Raw genomic sequence first — 27,367 nt, forward strand, 5'->3', positions numbered from 1 at the left:
ATTTGCAATGATTCTATGTGCAAATGTGGCAGAACTAATTTGTTTTAGGTGTTCCAAAATATGCTTTTTCCACTTTAAATTCTCATCAACATGGGCACCTAATAATTTTGAAGTTTCTACCTGATTTATTATTTCCTAACCATGTGTTACCCTTATCACTGATGTAGTACTCCTACATGTGCAGAACTGAATATGTTGTGTCTTTTGAAAATTGAAGGTAATAACATTTGTGGAAAAACAGTCAGTGGTACTTTTATAAACATTGTTTACTATTTCTCCTGTTTCTGCTTGGATTAATTATGATATTAGTGTCATTTGCAAAAAGAACTAATTCTGCTTCGTGTATATTAAGTGAAAGATCAATATGAGGAACCATGGAAGACCTAAAATGGAGCTTTGGGTACCCAATACATGATTCCTTCCCATTAGTTTAATGTCTCTGGTCTCTAATGGTTGAGTTACTACGTTCAAGTTTCTGCATTCTTTTTGTCGGATATGATATTATCCATTGGTTGGGTTTACTGTAAATTCCAAAAAAAACTTAATTTATGTTGGAGAATGTTGTGATTCACACAGTCAAATGCCTTAGATAGGTCACAGAAAATACCAGCTGACACTATTTTATTATTTAATGCTTGTAAAATTTGGAGAGTTTACATGCAAATGGCATTCTCAGTAGAAAAACATTTCTGAAATCCAAACTGTGATTTGCTGAAAATATTATTGTTTCTTGGGTGGAATGCTATTCTAGAATACCTTAAAAAAATTTGTAAAATGTGAAACAGGTTGATAGTTAATGACATCTCTCTCTTACCACCTTTCTTATGGATGGGTTTGACAGTGGCATTTCAGTCTCCCTGGAAAAATGCTTTGAGTTAGTGATGCACTGCATATTTCAGATAAGAGAGGGCTTATTATATGGGAACAAATCTTTAGTATTCTATTGGAAACACCATCAAAATCAGAAGAGTTTTTATTTTTGAGAGAATATTTAATTTTCTTAATTTTGGATGGAGAAGTTGGTGATTCATTCATATGATTGAATTCTGTGGAGTTACTTTTTAAGCATACTGCTGTAATTTTTCTCTTGAACTGTTTGTCCCAATAATTTCTACTACGTTTAAAAAATGGTTGTTAAATATACTTGCTGTCTGTGGCTTATCATTATCCCATTAGCCACTCCTTCTAATTGTAATATCTAAACTCAGGACTGTAAATTCCACATATCCCTTATGTTTATATTAAACAGACATTGACTTTGGCATTATGTAGATATCTGATAGTGGTTTGTGTAAAACTGGAGAGCAGTTCTTCATGATGAGAGACACTGTCTATAATTTTGTTATTACTTAAATGTGTTTCAACATTTTGTGTTACTTTCAATGTTTTTTTTTTTTGTTTATATTTTTTCTGAAAATTATTTGTTGCATGCTAACCTCTCATGTAGGTTATATGAATTTTTTAGCTAAAAGTATTTACATTCAGAAAGACACCAATTATGAAGTGTCAAATATTTTATGTTAGTTTACTTACAGTACACACTTAAGGTTTATATCACTGAGTTGAGGCATTATATGTCTTTCGCATTTGCTTTGCTCAAAGATTTAGGTCTTGGATACTAAATTTGGAAATAATATGATTATATATTTGTTCCTATACCCAGTTGACACTGTTAGTCGTTTATACTGGTGGTCTTGTATGTACAATACATTCTACAGCCTGTTATCTGTAAACAATGAAACTTTTCCTATTTTCCTGTTTTTGGTTCATTTTAGTCTGACAATCGCTATATGCCACGTCATTTAGCATATTACTTACATTTCTTTATGTCCTTGCTTACCTGTTGCATGATCTAGTAGAGCACTTATTTCTTTTGCTGTTGTTGTCATTTATTATTGTTGCACAAACACATTTAATATAATTTATTGCAAAGCACAAGGCTTCAGATGCTGTTTCACTTGTTGTTATAGGTATGTGGTGTTTGTTGGCCTGTTGATTTTTGGTTCAAGCTGTTATTAGTTTTAAGAATTTTTAGATAACTTCTTATGTTCTGTGTTATTAGGTGATCACGAAAAATTGTGGGGGAGCTATTACTTTTTATTGCTCTGAGATGTTTTGTGTATCTGGTTCTAAAATTCCTACATGTTTCGCCCACATATACAAATTGACAACAATTACAAATTGCTTAATAGATACCAGATTTGGTACATTTATCAGTGTTGGTGGTTTGCCTTCAAAATCTATTCTGTATTGTGTTGTTAGTTTGATATGCTGTGTTGAGACTTTGCCTCTTTTTTGTGTGTTGCCCACCTTGAGTGTAACTTTCTTGTTGTATGTCTTTACCTGCTGTTTGTTGCTTAGTATTTGCTCAATGGTTGTGTGTCACATTGTCTTCGTCTGTGTGAATGTTTCCTGATCATGTGTTGTCTGTTTCTGTATTTTGCAAGAGCTAGATATAAGAGTGGTTCAAAGTGCTAAGTTTCTAGGGATCACCATGGACAGTTGTTTAGGATGGAAAGATCATATTTCCAATATAAGCAATAAACTTAGCAGTGCTATTTTTGCTCTGAGACAAATTAAGCCACTAATAACCGAAGATGATGTGCGCATGGTGTATTTTTCATACTTCAGTGCTATAATGAGCTATGGTATAGAAATCTGGGGCCACTCGACTGAGGCAATTAAAATATTCAAATTACAAAAGAGAACACTTACAATAATAGGAAACAAAATAACAAGAGATAGTTGCAAGCCTCGTTTCAAAAAATATAAGATTCTAACCTTCTACATCTTGTATATATATAAAATTCTGCTCCTTGCTTGGGATCATAAAAATAAACTCAACAAAAATGAAGATGTACACCACCACCACACCAGAAACAGCACGAAATTAAGAATTCTGCAGCATGACACAACTCAATATGAGAGAAACAGTGGTTACATGGCAGTAAAGTTGTACAACTCTTTACCACCACACATTACTAATGCCAAATTGAAGGATAAGTTTAAACAGTCAATCAAACAACTGCTATTAGAAACCCCATTCAATCAGAGAATTTATTTCAAACAAAAATAATTGAAGCAAACAGGCATAGTACACTAAAAGAAAAATGTTCACAGGTATAGAGAAAAAGAAAAAGTAAAATGTGTTAACTTCGTAACAGCATTATTGTATCTAAAGATTTTGTTTTTCTAAAGTATTATTGCTGTTAATTTTTTTTTTTATAAATATAAATAAAACGGGATCTAGAAATTGTATGTGCTATGTGACTATATATATAAAATGATGGACCCATAGCACAGAATTATTGCAATTAAATGTTCTGTAATTTGGGTACATAGAACATATATGCCTCATAAAATTTTGTAACTATGATGTTAATTTTCAGAAATGGTGTGGCTAAAATGTATTAGTTATCTTAGTAAAACTATAGTTAGAATCAGTAAAAGTTAATGTATTTAATTGGAAAACTGACAAAGCAAATATGTATTTGGACTTACTCCATAGATGTACATCATAAGCTGCTAAATAAATAAATAAATAAATAAATTTCATCTACTGTCAGTGCATCATGTCCATTCTTGTGTACAGGATGTCGTTGTGTTTGTTAATAGGTGTTCTGTTCAGTGTGTGTAGTTGATATTTGAAATTGGCTTGTTTATGTGTTATAGGGTGATTATATTGATGTGGATAATTGTGCTGGTGGTTGTGGGCTTCCTGAATATTGAGTAGTCATGTTTACTGTTTCTCTTGTGCATGGTGAGGTCTCAGAAATTAATTCTTTCATCCATTTGTGTCTTGATGGTGAACCTTACTTGTGGATGGATAGTGTTTAAGCTACTATGAAGTTCTTTTATATGAGTGTGTAGTTCATCTGTTAGGCAGATTACATCTGCATAATGGCACCAGTATTTTATTTTGTGAAGCTTCCTGGCAGATTAAGACTGTGTGCCTGACCGAGACTCGAACTCGGGACCTTTGCCTTTCGCGGGCAAGTGCTCTACCATCTGAGCTACCGAAGCACGACTCACGCCCGGTCCTCACAGCTTTACTTCTGCCAGTAAAGCTGTGAGGACCAGGCGTGAGTCGTGCTTCGGTAGCTCAGATGGTAGAGCACTTGCCCGCGAAAGGCAAAGGTCCCGAGTTCGAGTCTAGGACGGGCACATAGCGTTAATCTGCCAGGAAGTTTCATATCAGCGCACACTCCGCTGCAGAGTGAAAATTTCATTCTGGATTTTATTTTGTGCTGCTTTGGTTTTAAAATTTTGTCAAAGATTTGGTTTTCTGTGTCATTCGTGAATATCTCAGCAAAGAGGCGAGGGATTGTGGATCTCATAGGTAGTCATTGTTGTTGAGAGTAAAACTTGTTGCTGAAGAAAATAGTTTTGTTTTCTGATGAGCATGATTGTGACTGATATCCCTTATATGTTTGTTGCCAGTGTTGCAGATGTTGTCCCATAATGTTGACAGAATCTTCTGTTGGAATGTGTATATACATGGAAATTATTTCAGATGAGATTAATGTTACTGTGTTTGGTATGTTCCATTTCTTATTTTATCTGTTAGTTCACTTGAGTTCTTTAGGCTTCTGTTTTCTGTGTATTTATATATTGTGTGTAGCAAACGTGTGTAATTGTTTGACTAAACAGTTGGTTGCTGCTTTGGTGAAGTTGAACATAGATCTTTTTAGGATGTCCAGTTTGTGAATTTTAGGTAATGATTTCAGAGTTGGGCTTTGTAATCTTTATGTATCATTCTTTGAGTGTGTGTCTGTGTGAAGATTGTTTCAATGTTTTTCAGAGTTTTCTGCACATTTCCTTGGCATCTGTTTTTTGGACACTTGTTAGTTCTGTAATGTTGGTACTATGGATGAATTGTAATGTCTTGTCAAAGTATTCTGTCTCTTTCTTGATTCCAACTGTGTTGCCCTTTCAGCCTGCTTTAGCTTTTCACTAGTTGTCTGTTGGTCTTTTCTTCGGTTGTGTTTGTGTTTTACAAGGGACAATCAGAAATGACTTAAAATGGTGTTTCTTTATAAATACCGCTCAAACTATGGGCCATCTCCTAGGACGTTGAACTGATTCTAGCCGGCCGAAGTGGCCGTGCGGTTAAAGGCGCTGCAGTCTGGAACGGCAAGACCGCTACGGTCGCAGGTTCGAATCCTGCCTCGGGCATGGATGTTTGTGATGTCCTTAGGTTAGTTAGGTTTAACTAGTTCTAAGTTCTAGGGGACTAATGACCTCAACAGTCGAGTCCCATAGTGCTCAGAGCCATTTGAACCATTTTGAGCTGATTCTTGTGTACAATACAGATGCTAGATGGCAGTTGTGAATACCATGTGTAGTGAAAGGATAGTATGTGTTGGCTATTAAGTAGAGAAAGCTATTGACAAGATAGACTACCATGGACAGCATAGTTTTTGTGGAAAGAAAGAGTCAAAACAGCAGCTATTTATAAACTTTTAATTGTGGTTTGTGGTCAGGAAGCTAGTGCACAAAAGACTGTTTACAGTTGGATCACTGGGTTCAATAGTGGAAGGAATTTGTATGAAAGAAAGTGAGTACTGATCATCCATCTACATTGCAGTCTCTGGAGAACATTGAGGTTGTGTCAATGGCAGTGTGCACTGTGACGCCCTTACATGACTTGGAGATAGGATTCAGCAAAGATGACAAGGAAAGTGGCCAAAAGAAGCTCTCCTCCAGCATGACAATGCATGGCCCTACACCAGCAATGCCACTGATTTCACTTTTATGCCACACCCATAATATTCACCAAATCTCACTCCCTATTATTATACTTCATTTGATAATATGAAGGACTAGCTGTAAAGTAAGAGGTTTGGCAACCATGAAGAATTAGATGCTGCTGCTGTCCATGAATGGGTGCCTGTTACCCTGAAACAGTGGTTCTACAACACAATAGTGAAGTTGCCAGGAAGGTGGCAGTGGCTTATTGACATAGGTAGGGAATATATTGAAAGATCTCATGTATGTTGACCCATGTTCATTAATAAAGAAGGTATAAGAACCTTCTTCTTCTTCTTCTTCTTCTTCTTCTTGCGTTACGGCCTCTGTAGGACATGGGTTGCCCCTTTGTGGACTGCATTTTCCTCTTCTTCTCCCAGAACCTCTTCGTTCTCTCTCTTCTTCTCTCACGCTCTTCTTCCGGGATCTTCAGTGTCCATTTCTCCTGTCGGCTCCACTGGTGACACTCTAATCTTTTCCTGTATTCTTCTCTGTCATTTATCTCCGGCATATTGGTTGGTGTATATTTGTTCCTCCAATTTTCCTTTCCTTCGACCTTGATCCCCAATTCCAAACAGTCCTTCCAAAGTTCAACAACCCAGTTGGTTCCTGTTTTCCCCCTTGTCCTCCCTGTTGTTTCCCACACTCTCTCCATCATTCTATCCATACTCATCGTAACTATGTGTCCAGCAAACTTTACCATTTTGAGTCTGATTTCCCCGGATATTGTTCTCATGTTCTGGTACAATTCTTCCCTAGGTCTTCGCATCCACCTCTCTCCACCTCTTTTGGGACCTAGTATTTTTCTCAGTATTTTTCTCTCTTCTTTTTCTAGTTGTTCTGCCCCATTTCTTCCTAGTGTCATCGTCTCAGCAGCATATAATACTGCATTCCTCACCATTGCCTTGTAGTGGCTTATTTTTGCCTCTGTGGACATGTTCTTTTTATTGTATATCTCTCTCATCATGTAGAAGGCTGACCTCATCTTCTTTATCCGCTCTGTTATTCCCTCCTTGCTCCTGTTCCTTCCTGGTATAAAATCAACCAGGTATTTAAATTTGTCCACCATTTGCACAGTGCCTTCCGGTGTTTCCCAGTCTGCTGTGGTATTTAATGTCTTTGTTTTGTTATAGGCGATCCTCAGTCCCACCTTTCTGGCTACCTTACTTAAGTTGTCGAGTTGGGTCTTTGCGTCGTCTTCTATCTCGCTTACTATTGGTACGTCATCTGTAAAGGCTAGGCAGTTCACTTGAGCCCTGTTGTCCTTTTTGTCTACCACATGGGTCTTTGGTATCCCCATTTCCTCGTTTATTGCTCTCCACTGCCTGATCACTTCGTCCAGTGCTATGTTGAACAACAATGGTGACAATCCATCTCCCTGTTTAACACCAGTCTTCATCTAAAATTCTTCTGACAGTGCTCCTCTGAATCTCACCCTTGCTTTTGTGTCTGTCAGAATTTCTTTTATGAGTTCTTGTGAAGTTCCATCAAGTCCTCTGTTCTTCAGGATCCTAACGAGAGTCTGTCTGTTGATGGAGTCATATGCCTTTGTGAAGTCCACTAAGGTTATTACTGTCTTTTTGATTTTTAAGGCCCTATGTTCTGTCAGTTGCTTCAGGGTAAATATCTGTTTTATACAACCTCTTCCCTTCCTGAATCCCACTTGGCAGTCGCCAACTGTACTTTCAACCTGTTCTTCTACTCTCTTGAGCAATAGTTTTGACAGCACCTTGTATCCGACCTCTAGTAGTGATATTCCTCTGTAGTTGTTTGTATCTCTCTTGTCCCCCTTGTTATGTATTGGTACTACAATTGCATTCTTCCACCATTCTGGCAACTTCTTTGTTCTCCAGATCTGGTGAATTATGTTGGTCATGTTGTCTATTGCTTTGTCGCCTCCCCACTTTATCATCTCATCTGCTATACAATCTTCTCGAGTTACCTTATTATTCTTTAGATTACTTATGGCATGTGTGACTTCATCCCTGGTTGGAAGGCGTCGCTCTCTCTCTTCTGTGTCAGTCCCCAGTTCCTGCTCTTCTTCAGGTGGTTCACAGTTCAGCAGGTCGTGAAAGGTATAAGAACCTATTACATTAAATCGTTCTTGAACGCTCCTTGTATTTTGTGGTTGTTTTGCTGTCTCTGATTATGTGTTTTTACTTCTTTGGCATCTACTTTTCTGGTCAGATCTGCATTGAATTCAAGTGTGTTCAGTCTTTCCTGTTGCTTTATGATGTGTTCGGTTTCTCTTATGAACTCATCTATTATTTTGTGGGATGCCACAGTGTTTGTTTTATGTTTAGGACCCTTTTCAAGTGGACTGCTTTCTTGTTCAGATAAATGGGTGTCTGTCTGATTAACCACATGAACGAAAAATAGAAAACGTCTTGTTGTTTGCAGATGATAGGCTGTAAAATGTATGGTAGATATAAAGCTGCCAGCATACACAACTAATAGCATCTTGTATGGGAACAAATAAATAATCATATTATTTCCACATTTAGTATCCTAGACCAAAATCTTTAAGTGTACTGTAAGCAAAAACATATGCCTGTACTCCATGATGTGTGTACTGTTTGCACCATATTTACCCGATTATAATACTAGGTCTTTTCCCAAATTCATCACTCAAAAAATACAAGGTCGTATTATATTTGCAGATTAAATTACTGCTGCTGAGGTCAACGTTTTTACGTTGTTTCATAGAGTGAACAGAAGTCGCCATACATCTACAGATGAAGCTTTGGCTATTGACATTATGCAGAGATTTATTTTGAAAAATTTGGAAGGGCAAGGTCAGCAAATGCTATTTGCACTCAAACAGGGTCAGGATTTCTAGATACGACTAAGCGCTCTGTACAGAATAGACGTTACTCGAACAGTCACGTGACATTTGACTCACATGGTGCTAGTGCAAGGGATGTGCGCGAGAAACTGAACTAGCTACTACAACAATCTATTGCTCTGCTTAAAATTGGGCAATATTGTGAAACACAGGAAGAAATAGCTCTAAACTCTTATCATCTTATAAAATCTTATTTTATCTGAACAGGTTTTCAACAAAAGTTCTCATACTGAGAGACTGTATTGATTTACCAAATTGACGTGCAAGTGATAAATTTGGTCGCTGTTTACATATTAGAATATCAGGTAAAAATGTTACCAGCTTTAATGAGTTTTTACTAGATGATGTGGTGACATTAAGATGAAACAAGAAAGAAAATAAGTCCAGAATGAAATGTTTACAAATTGAATAAATCATATTAAATTGACTCATTGTTGTTGCGAGAATAAATTACAGTGGCAAGACCCATCATGGACATCACTAGATTGCAAGATGAGCAAAAGTTTAAAATTTTGACTGAACCATGTTTTCAATCATTTATTTATGTATTAGTTTATTTTGAAAAATTAAGATACACATTTATTGATGCAAATGAATGAGCAAGTTGTATTTGACACTTGATTAATATATGCAAATAAAGAGCCAATATCACTAGAAAGTTTGAGCAACGTGCGTGTATGAAGAGCACCAAACATCAGTTCTATCTATTCCAGCATGGCTGCGACACTCGGGCTATTGTGATCCTTCCACCCAGTATCAGTTTTCCTGAACTCTAGAGGTGGGAATTTGCTCTCCAAGATATTCTCACAACCTGACATACTCCTATATTTCATGCCCCTGTTTCATTATTTCTTGTTATTTATGTATGTTTTTTATTTATTATTTCTTCTTTAATTATTTTCTTTATTTCTTTTTCATCTTTATTTTTCTCCTTGTCCCTCCTCCCTCTCTCTTTAATTGGTTTTTCACCCTTCTCATTTTCTGACTAGTTGTTAATTGTGCTATTAATTTCCTTTCTCTTCCCCTAATTTACCTTTACCTCTCAGTCTGTCCTCATCATTTATGGACTGAAGCTGGCACAGTCACTCTTTGACTTTCTCTTCCGATGTCTCCATCATTATCTTTGTCTCCTCTTGTCCTCACAACAGATGGGATCAGTCTCATCCATGGGTCTAAGTCAGGGCATCACAACATAAGTGCTCGCGGAGCAAGCTGTGAGCAGCAAGGCGCGAGCACGGAGCAGCGCGAGCACGCTACCCCCACTACCGGACCAGAGCGGAGAGTGGGGAGAGTCACGTGAGGCACACAACAGCTGCCGCCAGTCAATGTAAATCCGCGGCCACCTGCAGAGATATCACTCACGGATTATTACTGCGACAAATGAAACAAATGAAGGAGAATGTACACGTGCCACATAATTTTATTAGCTTAGTGTATGCCTCTACATTCGTATTAATTTGTGAACTGTTACACAATGAAAGGTGTCACTGAAGTGTGGTATTCTCGGTTATCTTGTACTTTCTGCCCTTTACAATTGCGTCCATGTTCGGAGTAATTGTTCTTGCATTGTAGGCGCAGCGTGCAGTTTAAATTTCGATCAGACAATGCATTTCTCAGGCGCGTCTTGTTACATTTCATTGCAGAGAACAGTTATTCACAAACATACGTGGAACCTAACATTGATATTATTGTAGCCGCCAGTTTGTGCAAACGAGGAAATCTATCCTGAGGGAAGTGTCTGTAGAATTCCAAAATGTTTTCCTTGTTCTGAAAGTTGTCTCTGTATTCTCTGTCACACTGCAGGTCAATAATTTCTAGTTGCAGCTCAGGACGAATCTCTTCAATATTCGCTGAATATGGAGAGGAGAACAGATAAAAATCACTGTCTAGTGCTGTCAGATCTTGAAAGTGTTGATCAAATTCTTCCTTAAGGGCAACTAAACTACGTGAATAACGTTCACAGTCTTTGTGAACATCTTGCATGGATGATAATTTAGGAAAATGGGCTATATTTCCTGTTTCCAGCTGACTCACCCAAAGTGTCAATTTCATTTTAAAAGCTCGTATTCGATCTATGAAATGAGTAATTAGCAGATCTTTACCTTGTAGGGAAATGTTTAAAGCATTCAGATGGCTAGTTAAATCTGCTAAGAAAGTGAGATCACATTTCCATGAAGGCTCTTTCAATTCGGGAACACACGTTATTTATTTCCATGAACATATTTATCTTATCTAATAGGCAAAAAAATCGATTTAATAATTCGCTACGACTAAGCCAGCGGACCTCGCTGTAATAAAGCAGGCTTTCTACATCCTCGAGAAAGCTTTTAAATTGCCTGTGTTGTGGCCCATGCTTCCTTATATAATTGGTTGTACGAACAACAACACTCATCACATTTTTTAGAGTGATACTCTTTGCACATAAGTTTTCCAGGTGGATCACACAGTGAACGCCCCTTATTTCATTCGGCACGGTCAGTTTTTGCATTTTCTCCGTCATCAGCGCAACGAAACCTGATTTTTTTCCCTGTCATCGCTGGTGCACCGTCTGTAGACTCTGAAACTAAAGAATTCAACGACAATCCTATATTTTCAACACTACTTAAAATATCACCTCTGGTTGTAGTGTTCCTCATGGCTACTACATTGAGGAGCTCCTCCCTCACCTGAAGATCTCTATTAACACCTCTAATAAATATGCCAAGCTGCGCTGTTCCAGTGATATCAATACTTTCGTCCAGAGCTAGAGAATACGCCATAAAATCTTTACAGATATTTGCGAGCTGGCTCTGGATGTCGTCTGCCATGTCCTGTATGCGATGCATAATGGTCGTGTTAGATAATGGCACAAACCGAAACTGTTCAACTTGAGATGGACACAAATGTTCCGCTTTAACTACCATTCATTCTTTTATTAAATCGCCATCAGTGAAGGGGCGCAGGGATTTTGCTAAAAGCAAAGCAATTTTGTAACTCACTCTGAGAGCTGCCTCAGTTGATTTTTCTTCATCTTCTTTGGATAGCTTCCTTTTAAGTTTAATAACTTCCTGTGCACGATCTGGTCCATCACATTATCCACTTCCATAGTCTTTCGCGTGGTACGACATATAATGTCGCTGCAATTTAAATTTCCTGAAAGAATTCAGCGTTTTGTGACCTACTAAACATTTTGCAACACCTTCTTTTTCTGTAAACAGATACAATTCCTCCCAATGGGGGTTGAACTTCGAAAGCATGGTTGGGGTTACACAACAGCGACTTGACATGATTCTTAACCAGCAAAGCGAGTGTTAGAGCTGATCGTAGTACTTTAAACGTTACACAGTCGGCGCGAATTCAATAGGTACGGTGCGGCCCTATTCAAACGTGCGCGCTCATTTCCCCTCCCTCCCTCCCCTCCCTCCCTACTCCTCCCCCTTGCATCTGCTCACGAGCACGTGCCTGAGCAGACGCGAGTACTCGCGCCCAAAACCGGCCAGTTGTTAAGCCCTGGTCTAAGTGACCTATCTTCCTTCTTAGTATTTGCCACCCTATCCCTCTTTCCTCTGTGGGGATGGAATTAATAGTTTTTAAAAGTTTTATATGTGTGTGTTGTCAGCAGTACTAAAACTTTGGCTCCTAAAGACAAATATTGGCCAGCAATTCTTTGTATCAACTTTATAGACTTCCTAAGTGAATTTTCCTTTTGATATGTTTAGATATTTAATGCCATTGTGGTTAATGTAAATTTACAACATCCTACAAAGTCATCTTTCGATTTTTATGCTCATGAGATTTTTTTCACAACAGCTGATATTTGCTCGTTTTATGGTTAGTAGCATGCTAAGAATAAAGTTTAAAATCTTGTTACTGATAATGAAAGCTGTGTTGATATATGTGTAGTTTCAGTTTTTTTTACTGAGATTTATCTGAATTTAACTACATTTATTATTTTCTGAGAAATAACACATAATCTTTATTGGAGATTTACTATTGTAATTTCTCATATTTTCTCACCGTGGTGTGGGTTTGGACCCAACAAAATTTTTGATTCCATTTTTTGCATGATGTATCAATAACTGGCCCAGTGATCTTATTTAAGTGCTGTGATTTTGTATTATTATGTGAACTCTTTGACTGGTCTTGAACCAGTGTGCTATGAGTCCAGGCAGTGAAATGTCATTCATAAAAATGAAATTGACAATGAAGCTGAACACCTGAAGGCACACCATTTATGTTTATTATTACTAAACATGTATTAAAAAACCACTACATAAATCATTTTTGTTATCACATGTGCTTTATAGTTTAATCTTAATTTATTTAACCAAACTGAATCTAATCTAATCTAATCTCACCGGAACTGACAGTGATTATAAATAAACCTTCATTCAGCATGAATTATATCTTCTAATTTCTCTTAAAGAGCCTTCAAAATGTGTTGTAACTTTCGAGTTTTTAAAATTATATGTTAATTTGTATGTATTGCTTGCCATTTCTGACAGCATCCTCATTCTGAATATGTTTCTCAATGAAAGAAAGAAAAATTGACAAATGACAGAAATTTTGACTTTTATTCCCATTGTATGTCTTTATTCTGTCAGATTCCACAATATTCTTCACTGCTATGTAAATTGGTATAGTTCAATATTTTGGACTCTTATCTTGAAACCAGTTTTTCCCATTACACTTTCAAAATGCTGTGAAAGTCGTCAACATAACACCATGATTGAGTCTCCGACTAATGTTTGTGATACATATGTGTTAAATGAATGTACCATCAGCTGGATTTCAAATATTATCAGTAAAAGGAAAATACTTTCTTGTGCTAATGCTTTGCCGTTTGTGTTTGCATCAAAAAGTTTCTTTTCATTGTGGTACAGGTGGGATGGTACTGATAGCTGGAACTGGTTCCAATGCTCTTCTCTTGAATCCAGATGGGACTCAGAGGAGATGTGGTGGCTGGGGCAACATGCTGGGTGATGAAGGAAGCGGTGAGGCTTCAGCATCTTTACATATTTTTAGCCATATAGGGTTAATGCTAACAAAAATTCTTATCCTAATGTTGATTACTCAAAGTAAAATTAATATAAATATGCTACTTAATCTCTGTGTATTGTAAGTGAAATGTAATGTGTCTCTCTCTCTCTCTCTCTCTCTGTGTGTGTGTGTGTGTGTGTGTGTGTGTGTGTGTGTGTAATGTGCACCTTCCAAACAACATTGAAGACTAAGAAAAGAAAATTTCCTCTCTGTTTACTGTTATTAGGGCCTAAAAAATTGTCAGATATCACCCATTTAACAGAAATTTCAAGAGAAGTTCAAATGGAAGATTATCTTGGATTTCAAAATCTGCATGTTTATGCATTCTCTGCAGTAGTGGATATTATGTATTGTTAGTATCTGTCACTGAGTAGGATCATCTACTTTCCAGCTGCCAGAGCAGGGTTAATAGAGAACAAAATTTGTTTTATTTATATTTAATATATACTATTTTAATTTAACCTGTAACAATTCTAAAATTCTTTCATATGAGAAAGAAGAGATAAATGCACAGTTAAAAAAATTTGCTTTAATCCTTGGGTTAGACTACACCCAGTGCACAGGGTATAGCAGTAGACTAAAAGTCAAGATTCAGATATATTCTGCACTGTCTCACAGTGTATTATAATTAGTATACTTTGTTCTGGTTTGATTTACAACTATTAATGATGCATGCTTCACTTAAAACATACTTGTGTTACCTTTGTGATTGCAGTATACAAAATTAACAGGTTTTCAGTGTTTTTTTAAATTACTTTCCATTTTTATATTGGTATTACAGACCCAGAAGTTCTTTGAAACTCTCACTAAAGGTAGTATGCTTGGGATAAAGAGGAACATTTTTTCCATGTGAATTTTGTGTGTTTATCTTCTTCACAATTAATTTCGAAAAGCTTTTCGTTGGTTGAGTGATACCAATGTATTCAGGCAAATATTGGGTCACCACTAAAAGGAAAACAACAGCTAATCAATACAACTAAGGAAGTAGTACTTTTTTCAAAGTAGTGACCTTCTTTGTAATTTTCTTGATTAAATTTAGTTAGTGATAAGACAAACAGGATTAAGCAGCGTAGTATTAGTATATTAATATGGCTTGCAGTTTAAGTTTCTAAGAGTTGTTTCATGTAGGTTCTTCTTCTTGGGCTCTTTTCACACTAAGTAATTAATCAATGAAATGAATGAATGAGTAAAAGCTATTCCTTTTTATTAATGTTTCTTACTACATTTAGAAGAAATATTCTAAAAGTATACTGAGTGAGGTAAAGCAGAGGCTAAATCATTGTACTCATTTATACTAGCTAAAAGTAGATTTAAGTTTTGTTATAATGCTCACTGAGGGCCAACAACATCTATTGAACACAAGTAACATCTGTCACAGTAATGTAAAATTGTCTGTTAGTCCACAAACAAAACAGTAATGGTTCTTGGGGGAAATAGTTGATCTGAGCCATCATAGAAATAAATATGGGAGACTTCCAGATTAGTTAATAAAGTCCAAGCACTACTTGGTCAACAAAAGCATGTTTCATAGTCAAAGCTCCATATAGGCTAGCTGTTGTGGAAACTGTAAGTTCATAATTCATAGCACTACACATACTGTAAATAGCCAAGGTGTTCAGAATCCTCAGTTAGAGGCAAGTCACATGGCTGCAATTGAGAAAGATTGCCACAGGGTGGCCATATACTTGCTCACTAAGGGAGCTCGTGTGACCAGCCTGCAATATTTGCTGTGTTCTCGCAACAGGTGTCCTCACCAGAAATGCATCGATATGTCTGTATCATTAATTTGCACATGTGGTGGGGTTAGTAAAGGCTTTTTTTCTGGTTTCCTTAAATGTATGTGGTGATGTACCAGTGCCTTAGTGCTGGCAATTGTCTCCCCCCCCCCTCCCCCCTGTGAAAGGTGGAGCAAGTGGAGGATTTGTGTGTAAAACGGGTGGAATGATGATGCACCACTCTATTTTTTTTTCCTGGACAGTATGAGACACCATCTTGCATGTTTAGATAGTGTAGAAGACAGAAATAGAAGTGCTGTATCAGGTTTGCTCCTTCTGTTAACTGCTCTACCTGTCCTTGTGAACCAAATACAACAGCCTGTGAAGTAGTGTGTCTCACCTCATGGATTGGCCTAATTCACTAGCCATGATATGCAATTCATCTGGCCCTATTCTCATGTTGTCATTGAGCAAAAAGCTTTGTGTGTCAAATTGTTTATCTGATCTCCCAAGCTAGGCAAGACAGTGCATTTGCATTAGTTTGTTGGGAGGTGTGCCTACAATAATCTCATATTTTTAATGGCTAAGGAACAGGGGCCATTGCTGTTGTGTTTGTGCCATTTCCTCTGGGAGCTTTGAGTGTGGGCCAGACAGGGTAATCAGTGGACTGTGATTGGTGATTAGCTGTAACTGTTTCATGCAATAAATTAAATCTAGTGCCTCATTTTTAGTTTGCAAGTAGTTTTAATTGTGCAGTGTGGTATTCTTTGTAATGCTATTAAAGAAATGTGAACTGATTTGTTTCAGCACAGAGGAGTTGAGATTCGAATCATTGTTTATAATCTCAACACAGTGTTTCCAAGCACTGAATGGTTTGCTTTGCAACCTAAGATATATATTCCTGTTGAATGGAAAAAGAACAACGAACATACGTAAAGTCCACAAATGTTAGGAGCTGTAGGTGAAGCTACTACTAAGAATGTTAGTGATCTATATATGTTTTTGGACATAGCTTGCACCATAATTTGAATGCTTAGTTTGTTTGCTGCGTAACATCACTCGCCACTATGATGATAAAGACACTGCCACATCCATGTCCACTTGGTACCTTACTTTGTCATTATTGATGTCCAACATTGTTAATAACTGCTGGGAGTTTACACACCTGTTGGTGAGCACTGGCAGATGCTGAGGAGTGGAAAATTGTGGGAAGTGAAATAAAAGGGTCACTGGTTACAGGTTGTACCTATATCCTCAGTTCACAATTGACCTGTCATGCTGTTTCTTCCCATGATCACCTTTACCATACTGGACTCACATTCGGGAGGATGACGGTTCAATCCAGCGTCCGGCCATCCTGATTTAGGTTTTCTGTGATTTCCCTAAATCGCTCCAGGCGAATGCTGGGATGGTTCCTTTGAAAGGGCACGGCCGACATCCTTCCCCATCCTTCCTTAATCTGATGAGATCGATGACCTCGCTGTCTGGTCTCCACCCCCAAACAACCCAACCCAACCTTTACCATATTTGAACTTGATGTTTGCGTGATGCTGTGGAACTGCTGTGGACTGTCGCTACTTCTGACCATGTTACTTCATCTCCATTTGTAGAGGATCAAGGGCTGTAGGAGAGCTCAGATCTATGCCAGCTATTTACAAAATGATGTAAATAGTGTATTGTTAACTTCTGTACTTTATGTTCATTTTTTTCTCTATATACAACTTCAGAGACAATTTTGGTTGGGCAAACAGACGATTTCAGTGAACATCTTGCTTTGACATTAGCCAACAGTTGAGAATGCTAATAACTATTCATCATTTGTTTTCTCTGTAGACATTTGTGTGCTCCTCTTTTTGCTCCTTGTCTTCCAAGGCACTGCTGTAGCAGTGGAGCATTTTATTTGCCATCATGCCTTGCTGATATCTGGTGTTGACATTATTTACAGTAAAACAAGGGAATGCACAGTGGAACATTCTCAACTTAATAATTACCTAAATATGTTTTCTGCTCTCATTAATATCTTTTGTTGGCCTAAGAGGAGAATAGTGGAGCATGTTACTCCAAAGAATCTCATGTTATACTACGTATGTTCTAACATTGCCACCGAAGAATCCATCCAAACAGCAACCAGATGTCCTCTCTTGTTGCAAGCATTGCACATTGCCTGCAGTATTTGTGGTTACACTCATCGTAACAGTTCAGACATGACTTGCGTGACACATCACTGATTTGTTTGCAATCAAATGGATCTGTTGACTGTGTTATGGATGAATAGCACTTAACTGAAGCCGCATCCATTGAATGGCATAAACAGTGTGCTATGTGATCTCTATTTTGAGCACATACCAACACACCACTGTCATGGAAAGCCCACATTCAGGATCTTGTTCAAAGACTTAAAGCTGCCGTTTTTACTGTTCAAACGGTATCTGAAGTAAGTGATAATTTGTCATGAAAAGTGGTCTACTTTGCGTCTTTTGATTCACTTATGACACATGGTATTATATTTTGGGGTAACACTTCCCATTCTCAAAAGATCTCTTTGGCTCAGAAACAAGTGGATTCAGGCAATACGTGGTGTTCAGTTCGCAAACCTTTTGTCAACCCCGTTCATTAGTCTGGGTAACCTGAGATTGGCCTCTCAATATATATATTGGTTTCTTGTTAACAGTATCAGTGTATTCCCAAGAATTAGCAGCTTTCATTCAGTTACTAACGAACAGAAAACCAATCTGGATTTGGATCACTTTTATTTGACTCTTGTGCAGAAAGGTATGCAGTGTACTGCTGCATCCATTTTCAATAAGCTACCACAAGAATTTAAAAATCTTAGCAGTAATCCGCACACTTTCAAATCAAAATATAGAGTTTCCTCTTGAGTCTCTCCTTCTATTCTTTCAAGGAGTTCCTTAAAAAAATAAGGTGATTCCTGTGTTATATTGTTGATTGACTGTGCTTATATAAATTTATGGCTTGTCTTTTTATTGGGTTCACAAACATTTTATTTTATCTGTTATTACTTTTATGTTGTAATTTTATGTACTGACACGTTCCATGACCTTGGAGATTTGTTCCTCAATTTACATACTGTCTACAGGAAAGTTGAAGAGGCCTTTGGAGAAAAGAGAAGCAGATGTATGAATATCAAGAAATCAGATGAAAACCAGTATTGTGCAGTGAAGGGAAAGCAGAAAAGTGAAAGGAATATATACAGGAGCTATACAAGGGAAATGAACTTGAAGGCAGTTTTATAGAAAGGGAAGAGGGAGTAGGTGAATGTGAGATGGGAGATAAAATACTGCGAAAGGAATTTGACAGAGCCCTAATAGACCTAAGCCAAAACAAGTCTCCTGGAGTAGACAACATTCCCTGAGAACTGATGCCCTTGGAAGAGCCACCCATGACTAAACTATTCCACCTGGTTTGCAGTATATGAGACAGGGGAAATACCCTCATTTCAAGAAAATGTAATAATTCCAGTTTCAAAGAAAGCAAATACTCTCAGGTGTGAATATTACCGAACTATCAGCTTAATAAGTCATTGCAAAATAGTGATGCAGATTATGTACAGAAGAATGGCGAAACATTCAGAAAGTTTTAGAAACCTACCTTGGAGAAGACGTGTTTGGGTTCCAGAGAAATCTTGGGACACGTGAGGCAATACTGACCCTGTGACTTACCTTAGAAGAGAGGTTGAGGAAAGGCAAACCTACATTTATAGCATTTGTAGTTTTGGAGAAAGCTTTGGAAAGTTCTGACTTGAATACACTCTTTAAATTTCTGAAGGTAGCAGAGGTAAAACACAGGGAGCAAAAGTTTATTCACAACTTGCACAGAAATCAGACGGCAGTCATAGGAGTCAAAGAATGTGAAAGGGAAGCATGGTTTAGAAGGGCGTGAGACAGGTTCGTAGCCTATTCCAGTGTTATTCAATCTATCCATTGAGCAGGATGTGAAGGAAAGCAAGCAGAAATTTGGGAAAGGGACTACAGTTCAGGGAGAAGAAATAAATACTTTGACAGACTTACAATGTCATTGGCAAACTGCAAACTCAGCAAAGGAGATGGAAAAGTAGTTGAAGGAAATTGACAGTGTCTTGAAAGGAGAATATAAGAACAAGCTTTTTTAAAAGCCAAAAAAGGGTAATGGAATGTGGTTGAATTAAATCAGGTGATGCTGAGGGAATTAAATTAGGAAATGAAATACTTAAAGTGGTAAGGAGTTGTGTTATTCAAGCAGTAGAATAACTTACGATGGCTGAAATAGACCAGATATAAAATGTTGAATGGCAATGGCAAGAAAAGTGTTTTTGAAGAAGAGAAATTTGTTAATACCAAATACAAAGTTAAGTGTTAGGATAACTTTTCTGAAGGCATTTGTGTGTAGTGTAGCCGTATATGAAAGTGTACTGTTGACATAAAGCAGTTCAGACAAAAAGAGAATAGAAGATTTTGAAATGTGGTGCTACTGAAGAAAGCTTAAGATTAGATGAGAAGATTGAATATGGAATTGGGAAGAACAGAAATTCGTGACACAACTTTAGTCAAAAAAGGGACCAGTTAATAGGATACATGCAGAGATATCAGGGAATTGTCAGTTTTGTATGGAGGGACACAGAGAGACGAGTACAGTAAGCAGCTTCAAATGGATGTGGGTTGCAGTAGTTATTTGGAAATGAAGAGGTTTGCACAGAATAGAGAAGCATGGAGAGCTGTATCATACCAGTCTTTGGACTGGAGACCACAACAATAACAAACATTGAGGGGTTTTTGATTCTAGCTATGTCTCTTCTAACTACTTCACAGTATGTCATTGCTTTATTGTTCTGCAACAGTATGTTTACATTGGAGGATGAACTATCATTTTTTTAATTTGATTTTCTATCAGGCCCACTTCAGTTGTTTTAGTTTTGGCAGCCAATATTACTGGAATGTGTAGTGAATGTTATTTGTTCATTAATTTCCCTTTCCTTGCCATAAAACGGAAGTGTTATTGTGGAGAGATTTCAGTCAGAACTTCTCAGAATACATCAAGAATGACAAGGCAGTCTTATTCTGTTCATGCATATCTTGTTTGCTTGTTGCTTTGTTGATTTAATGTCAGTGAAATTTTCTGCCTCTGAAAGTGATCAATTACTGAAAATATTCCACAGTGTAGGTAGAGGACACCAACTTACTGAGTGGACAGAAGGCATCTCTGGTTCCAAAAGTTTGAAATTTCACATTTCAAACAATGGAAAATCCAGGATGGAATGTAACACTATTATGGAAAGGAAAATTGCTGCTCACCATACAGTGGAGATGCTGAGTCGCAGATAGGCATAACAAAAAGACTGTCACAAATAAGCTTTCAGCCAGCAAGGCCTTTATAAAAAAAACACAGACACACACACACAAACAAAGATGCTGTAACTTACCAAACGAGAAAGCGCTGGTATGTTGATAGAGACAATAAAAAACACACAAACACACACACAAATTTCAAGCTTTCGCAACCCACGGTTGCTTCATCAGGAAAGAGTGAAGGAGAGGGAAACATGAAAGGATGTGGGTTTTAAGGGAGAGGGTAAGGAGTCATTCCAATCCTGGGAACGGAAAGACTTACCTTAGGGGGAAAAAAGGACAGGTATACACTCGCGCGCGCGCACACACACATATATCCATCCGCACATATACAGACACAGGCAGACATATGTAAATGCAAAGAGGTTGGGTAGAGATGTCAGTCGAGGCGGAAGTACAGAGGGAAAGATGTTGTTAAGTGACAGGTAGGTACGAGTGGCAGCAAACGCAACTCCTTCATACAATTGCAGTCTCTGGGAACTGAAACCACACATTTGTTTGTTGCCATCAGTTGCCATGTGGTAATTGTTGTCTGTGACAAACAGTAGTAGGAAAATAGACATGGAATGAATACCTATTATGTAGGAGGCAGAGGCTAGATTTTAACAGCCAAACACGTAGATTACAGAAGTTATCATTATGTCTGCACATCACAGAGCATGGGACGCTGTTTCCATTTCTGTCTTTAAATCTACCTTTCCTTACATTTTCTTCTTGGTTTATCACATGAATATTTTTCCTGTATTTTATTGTGAGAACTTTATTTTATTACCCACTATAGTTGTAAGGGCACTTGCATGCTTTACTGTTTGTTAATCTTACTTATTTTACATGCTTTAGTAAGGTTTCTGGTAAGTTAACACCCCTAAAACCACTACAAAACTAACATTTGTAATCTGTAAGCTAGACTTACTTAAGCTGTTACAGTGAACTGGAGTCACTAATGAATTTGGCAAAACTGTATCAAAACATCATGCTCTAATGTCCAATAAAGTTTTGCTATAGAATTTTGTCATTGGTGTTTTGCAGCATTCTGGGTGTCCCACAAAGCTGTGAAAATCTACTTTGATGATGAAGATAATCTTGCTAAGGCACCATATGATACCTCAATAGTTTGGCAGACTATAAAGGACCATTTCCAAGTCAGTAACAGGTAAGGAGCATCCCGATACTGTATAAGAATAGCTTTCAACTTCCTTTGATACTTTTTCTCTTCTCTTATGGTTGAAAAATATATATAATGGAAAGAGGCTGAGTATTGTCTCTTTACTGGGCATAGGCTGCTTCAGCTGTGTATTCTGCAATTATTTGCCAAGTGATGTTGCATATTTACACTGAGGTAACAAAAGGAACAGTGACAAAAAAATGAGCATTGTTGTTGTGAAATTGCGCTATATTTTTTGATGATATCCAGATTTTAATTGACAGTAATAATGATTACAAAGAAATTGACTATCTGTATTAAAAACATAATCAAGCAGATTTTCTGTTCATTGTTCCTACTTCTGATTTCAGTCATTATAAGTTATTACGATATTTATGCTGAAACACGTTTCCACTACTGGAAACAGACCAGAATTAACCTGAATTTGGAAAAAAATGATGTACACTGTCAAAGCACTTGAAGGTGGGCCCTCAGCACTTGAAATGCATCATGTAGGAAGTCAGCATTGTGACTGAAGGTCATTGTTCTTTACTTCACAAATACTGAATCAAATTGTTTGTTTTTTGAAACTAACAATGTCCGTACTAGCCTCAAAAGTTTATTCAAACTTTGACTGTTGTTGTTTGGTCTTCAGTGCAAAGATTGGCGTGATGCAGCTCTCTAAGGTAGTCTACGCCTCTTCATTTGTGAATGACTACTGCTATCTACATCTGTTTGAACTTGCTTGCTGTATTCAACCCCTGATTTTCCTCTATAATTTTTACCACCCAGGCTTCCCTCCATTACCAAACTGATGATTCATTGACGCCTTAAGATGTGTCTTCTCAGCTGATCCCTTCTTTTACTCAAGTTGCGTCATAAATTTCTTTTTTCCCATATTTGATTTAGTACCACTTCATTAGTTACTTGATCTACCCATTTCGTCTAAAGAATTTTTTATAGTAGTGCATTTCAAAAGCTTCTATTTGATAATTGTCTGAATTGCTTATTGTTAATGTTTCATTTCTGTACAAGGCTACACTCAAGAAAAATGCCCTTGGGAAAGGCTCCCTCGATTTGATGTTAACAAATTCCCCTTTTTCAGAAACATTTTTCTTATAACAGTCAGTCTGGTTTTCATATGCTCTTTACTTCAACCATTTTGCTAACCAAGTAGAAAAACTGGTCTGGTCTACTGCTCTTAGTTTCTATTTCCTGGTCTAATTCCCTCAGCATTGCCTGATTTAGTTTGGCTACATTCTGTTGCCCTTGTGTTACTTTTGTTAATGTTCATCTTGTAACATTTTTAAGACCCTATCCATTCAATTCAATTGCTCTTCCAAGTTCTTTGCTCTCTCTGTGAGAATTATGTCATACGCAAACCTCAGAGTGTTTATTTCTTCTGCCTGAACTTCAATCCCCTTCAAAAATTTCTTCTTTGTTTCCTTTAATACTGAAGAACACGAGGAATAGGTTACAATCCTGTCTCACTCCCTTCTCAACCATGGCTTCCCTTTACATCCTTTGACTCTTACAGCAGCAGTCTCTTTTTCCATACAAGTTGTAATTACTTGTAGCTTCCCTACATTTTATCCCTGCTACCTTCAGAATTCCGAAGAGTGTATTCCAGTCAGCATTGTCAAAAGTTTTCTCTAAATTTACAAAGCTGTAAACATAAGTTTGCCTTTCATTAAACAACTGGCGATAAAGTTTGACTTTAAGAGGTTACACGTGTTCCATCCTTTCTATACCATTGTATACCCCCCCCCCCCCCCCTCTGTCTCTCTCTCTCCCTCTCTCTCTCTCTCCCTCTCTCTCTCTCTCTCTCTCTCTCTCTCTCTCTCTCTCTTTCAGTGTTTCAGCATCTACAATTTTTTTTGACTTGAGAGTGCAACTTTCTTTGATTTCATTAGTTGCATAGTTATGGATTATTCCTAAAAAGAGACAGGTCTTCTCACACATAAAGCTTCTCTTAAGTGTTAACTAGATATTTTTCATGCACCAGTACCTAGCCTTTCAGAAACTGGAGGCCCCAACATGACCAGCCAGCATAAGCACCACAGAAAAGGCAAAAACATCCATACCCGTCTATGACAATACCTTGTGTCCAGACTTGCCATGTGACTGCTGCCTTTCTGGCTGCAAAACCCCACACTATGGTTTGCGAAAGTCGAGGCAAGCTTTCATTTTGCTGGAATATCAACAGATTCCACGGAGAGTGCCTTAGTGGTCAGCCAACTGGACCACTATTTCATGCAGAGGTCGTGGACATGATAACGGGACCACATGCAACTACCTCCTATGAAAAACTCGAGGCAGAACTGATTCACAGAATCTCTCAGCACAGGAAGAGTGCATATGCCATGTTTTGACACAGGATGACATAAACGATCGGAAACCATTTCAGCACCCGTGGCATTTGAGGAGCGAAAGTTGATACTGGCACTGTAACAGACAACCTGCTGTGTACCTTGCGGAGTAGCCACCTAGCACTGCAAGTCAAGGCTATTATAGTGTCACAGACAGAGATGCCTTTAGGCGCAGTTGCAGACCTGACTGACAAAATACAAATGCCATGACACCGACTGATATCAGTACAATAACAGTGCCATTTAACAATGTATTAGCATCAGTGGTTACACGTGCGAACTATGAGTCTCTTGCAGCCAAGTTTGATATGTTAACAAAAAAAATCAGTGAACTGTTGTCTTGTCATGACTCTAGCAGTGGCAGGTGTTTCTGCCGCAAGAGGTCATGTTGCTCTTCTTCAACAAACTCTTTGGCACCTGGTGTAGAACAGCAGTCCACTTCTTGGTATCACAGAAAATTTGGGGATCAGGCGGGGAAGTGCACCTCACCTTGCACTTCGACATTTGGCATAGGTGCATCCAATTGCTAAGCTTAGTCACAGTGCCTGTTCATCGGTGACTGAAAGTTAGGTCAGAAATTCTTAGTGGATACCAGATCAGATTTTTGCATATTTCCATGTACCTTGTTGCATGCCTGTTGACCACTGAGTTTGTTCTGCTTATGTGCGGCAAACAGTTCTTAAATACCAATATAAGATATGCAGCATTTTGAATTAGATGTGGGACTGCATTGTGCCTTCACATGGGGCTTAAAAATTGCTTACACCACAGAACTTATAAATGGAGCTGACTTCTTGGAATACTACCACCAGCTGTCAGACATGGCAAGTGCAAGACTTGTCGACAGCATCACTGGCGTGACAGCTATGGGTTTCCGGAGCAGCACACTGAGCTTGTCCAAGTGGCAAGTAGTGAGCACACAAATCTACTGTGATAGCTTCCAGCCTTGATGTGACCTCTTGGAGATCGTAAAGAGGTATGCTGTAGCACTGTTCACCATATTAAGACTACCCATGGCTCATATATCTCATGTAGACCTAGATGATTAGCTTCCAACTGCCTGGCCATTTTGAAGGTAGAATTTGAGTCCATGCTCAAGGAAGGCATCATTCATCCATCATGTAGCCCATGGTCATCTTATCTCCATGTTGTGCCTAAGAAGTGCTGCGCATGGTGCCCATTAGCAACTGTCAAGCACTTAACGCTCAGATAGTGCCTGACCACTATCCGGTACCTGTGTTGTGCGACTGCAGTTACACTTTATGTGGCAGAACTGTGTTCAGAATGTTTAATTAGATGGACCCCTTAATACAAATTCTGGTGGACAAAGAGAACATGCCTAAAACAGCCACCATCACTCCATTTGGTTTATTTGAGAATATTTTTATGACATTCGTCCTATGTAATTCTACAGTCACGACTTAGTACTGCAGGATCTGTTGTTCTGTTTTGCCTATGTGGACAACAGCCTTGCCTTTTAAGCCACTGGGGAACAGTGCCAACAAAACCTAATCAAAGTCTTTAAATGCTTAGAACAGCATGGAGTGGTTCTGAATAATGCTAAATGTATGTTTGGTGACTTCCAAATTAATTTTCTAGGCCTCTTCAGGCTCAAACCATTTCCAGAAAAAGTAGAAGTCATTCTGAAAATTGCACTGTTAAGGAATAATGCCACATCTTGGACATGGTGAATTTTTACCGTCGCCATTTGCTGCTTTCAGCCATATTACAGGAACTGCTAGCTGGTAATTGCAGCAGTTGCTGGTACAAAAACTAAAGGAAGTTCTCTGATTCAGTGGACAGACATGATGAGCTCTGCCTTCAATGCAGCAAAACAGAGCATAGTGAATGCCACACTCCTGGCACACCCTCAAATGGATGCATCCCTTGTGTTAGTGGTAAATGTGAGCCAGACTGCTTTCAGTGCAGTCTTGCAACAATTACACAATGACACATGGCAGCCTCTTGCTCTCTAGTTGCATAAGCTGCCACCATCACAGCAAAAATGGAGCATGTATGATGAAAAACCTCTCACTATCTATGAGGCAATCAAGTACTTTCATCCACAGTTGGAAGCCAGAAAGTTCACCAACTTCACAGAACACAAGCCACCCCACAATGCCTTTTGATAAAACACCAACAAGTCTCACCACAACAGTGAAACCATTTGGAATTTATTGCCCAGTTCAGTACCAATATCAAGCATATTTTGGGCACTGACACTGACAATGTGGTAGCTGATTGTCTTCCAATGTGTCAAGCGCTATTGATTTCGCAGAACTCTCCAAGGCCCAACATACAAACCATGAGCTCCAGAATCTCCTCAATGATGGATCATCAACATTAGGGTTGCAACTAGTTGGTGTTCCTGGTGTGGGTGTGAAACTGCGATATCTCAAATGGAAAGCTTCATACCTTTTTACCATTTATTTCTCGCAAAAGCGCCTTCAACAGGTTGCATAATTTGTGCTACACTGGCATCAGACCATCATTTCGCCTGGTCTTGAAATAGTGTGTTTGGCCTGGAATGCAAAAAGACCGTTGCAAATGGAGTCGTGGTTGTGTCCAGTGTCAGTACAGCAAGGTATCCTGCCACATAGAGGTACCAGTGGGAGACTTCCCTGCCTCAACTTCATGATTTGCCCACATACTCATCAACATTGTTGGCTCACTACCTTGATTGATCACTTCACTCACTGGCCGGAAGCAATTTCAGTTGACAACATTTCAACAGAAATTCTAGCTTCTGCCATTGTGTCAAGTTGGATATCTCATTTTGCTTGCCCACTACACATCACAACAGACAGCAGCTGCCAATTTTAATCTGATATATTCATCCAACTTATCAAATTCTGTGGCACTCTGTTTCACCATCCACAATTTTCGATTCCTTTGATTTCAGTAGTTACATAGTTACAGATTATTCCTAAAAAAGAGACTGTTCTACTTGCATGTAAAGCTTCTCTTTGGTGCTTCACCTAACTAGATATTTTTCTTTTGTGTTATGTTGAATAAAGATATTTGTAAACAGCGTGTGCCAGGTAGATTTTGTGTACCAGCCTGATTGACTATTAAGACATACAAAAGTAAGTTGTTGGGACGGTCTGTACCTAGCCTTTCCAAAAATTTTCTCACTTAATTTCTGTGATACATTTTGCTTTCCTATCTTCACCTTACTTCTCGCT

At 38.2% G+C, this 27,367-nt stretch overlaps 1 protein-coding gene across 4 annotated transcripts in view; it reads left to right on the forward strand.

The window, feature by feature from the left end:
* Window positions 1-27,367, forward strand: part of LOC126475210 (N-acetyl-D-glucosamine kinase) — a 185,853-nt gene that overhangs the window by 139,928 nt on the left and 18,558 nt on the right. For all 4 annotated transcript variants that reach the window (XM_050102866.1, XM_050102869.1, XM_050102870.1 and 1 more), the window contains exons 5-6: window positions 13,456-13,566; window positions 21,699-21,822. In XM_050102866.1, the coding sequence (XP_049958823.1) occupies window positions 13,456-13,566; window positions 21,699-21,822 (235 nt within the window). The remainder of the gene's footprint in view (window positions 1-13,455; window positions 13,567-21,698; window positions 21,823-27,367) is intronic.

This window comes from Schistocerca serialis, chromosome 4 (genome assembly GCF_023864345.2).
Source record: "Schistocerca serialis cubense isolate TAMUIC-IGC-003099 chromosome 4, iqSchSeri2.2, whole genome shotgun sequence".
NCBI classification, from domain to species: domain Eukaryota; kingdom Metazoa; phylum Arthropoda; class Insecta; order Orthoptera; family Acrididae; genus Schistocerca; species Schistocerca serialis.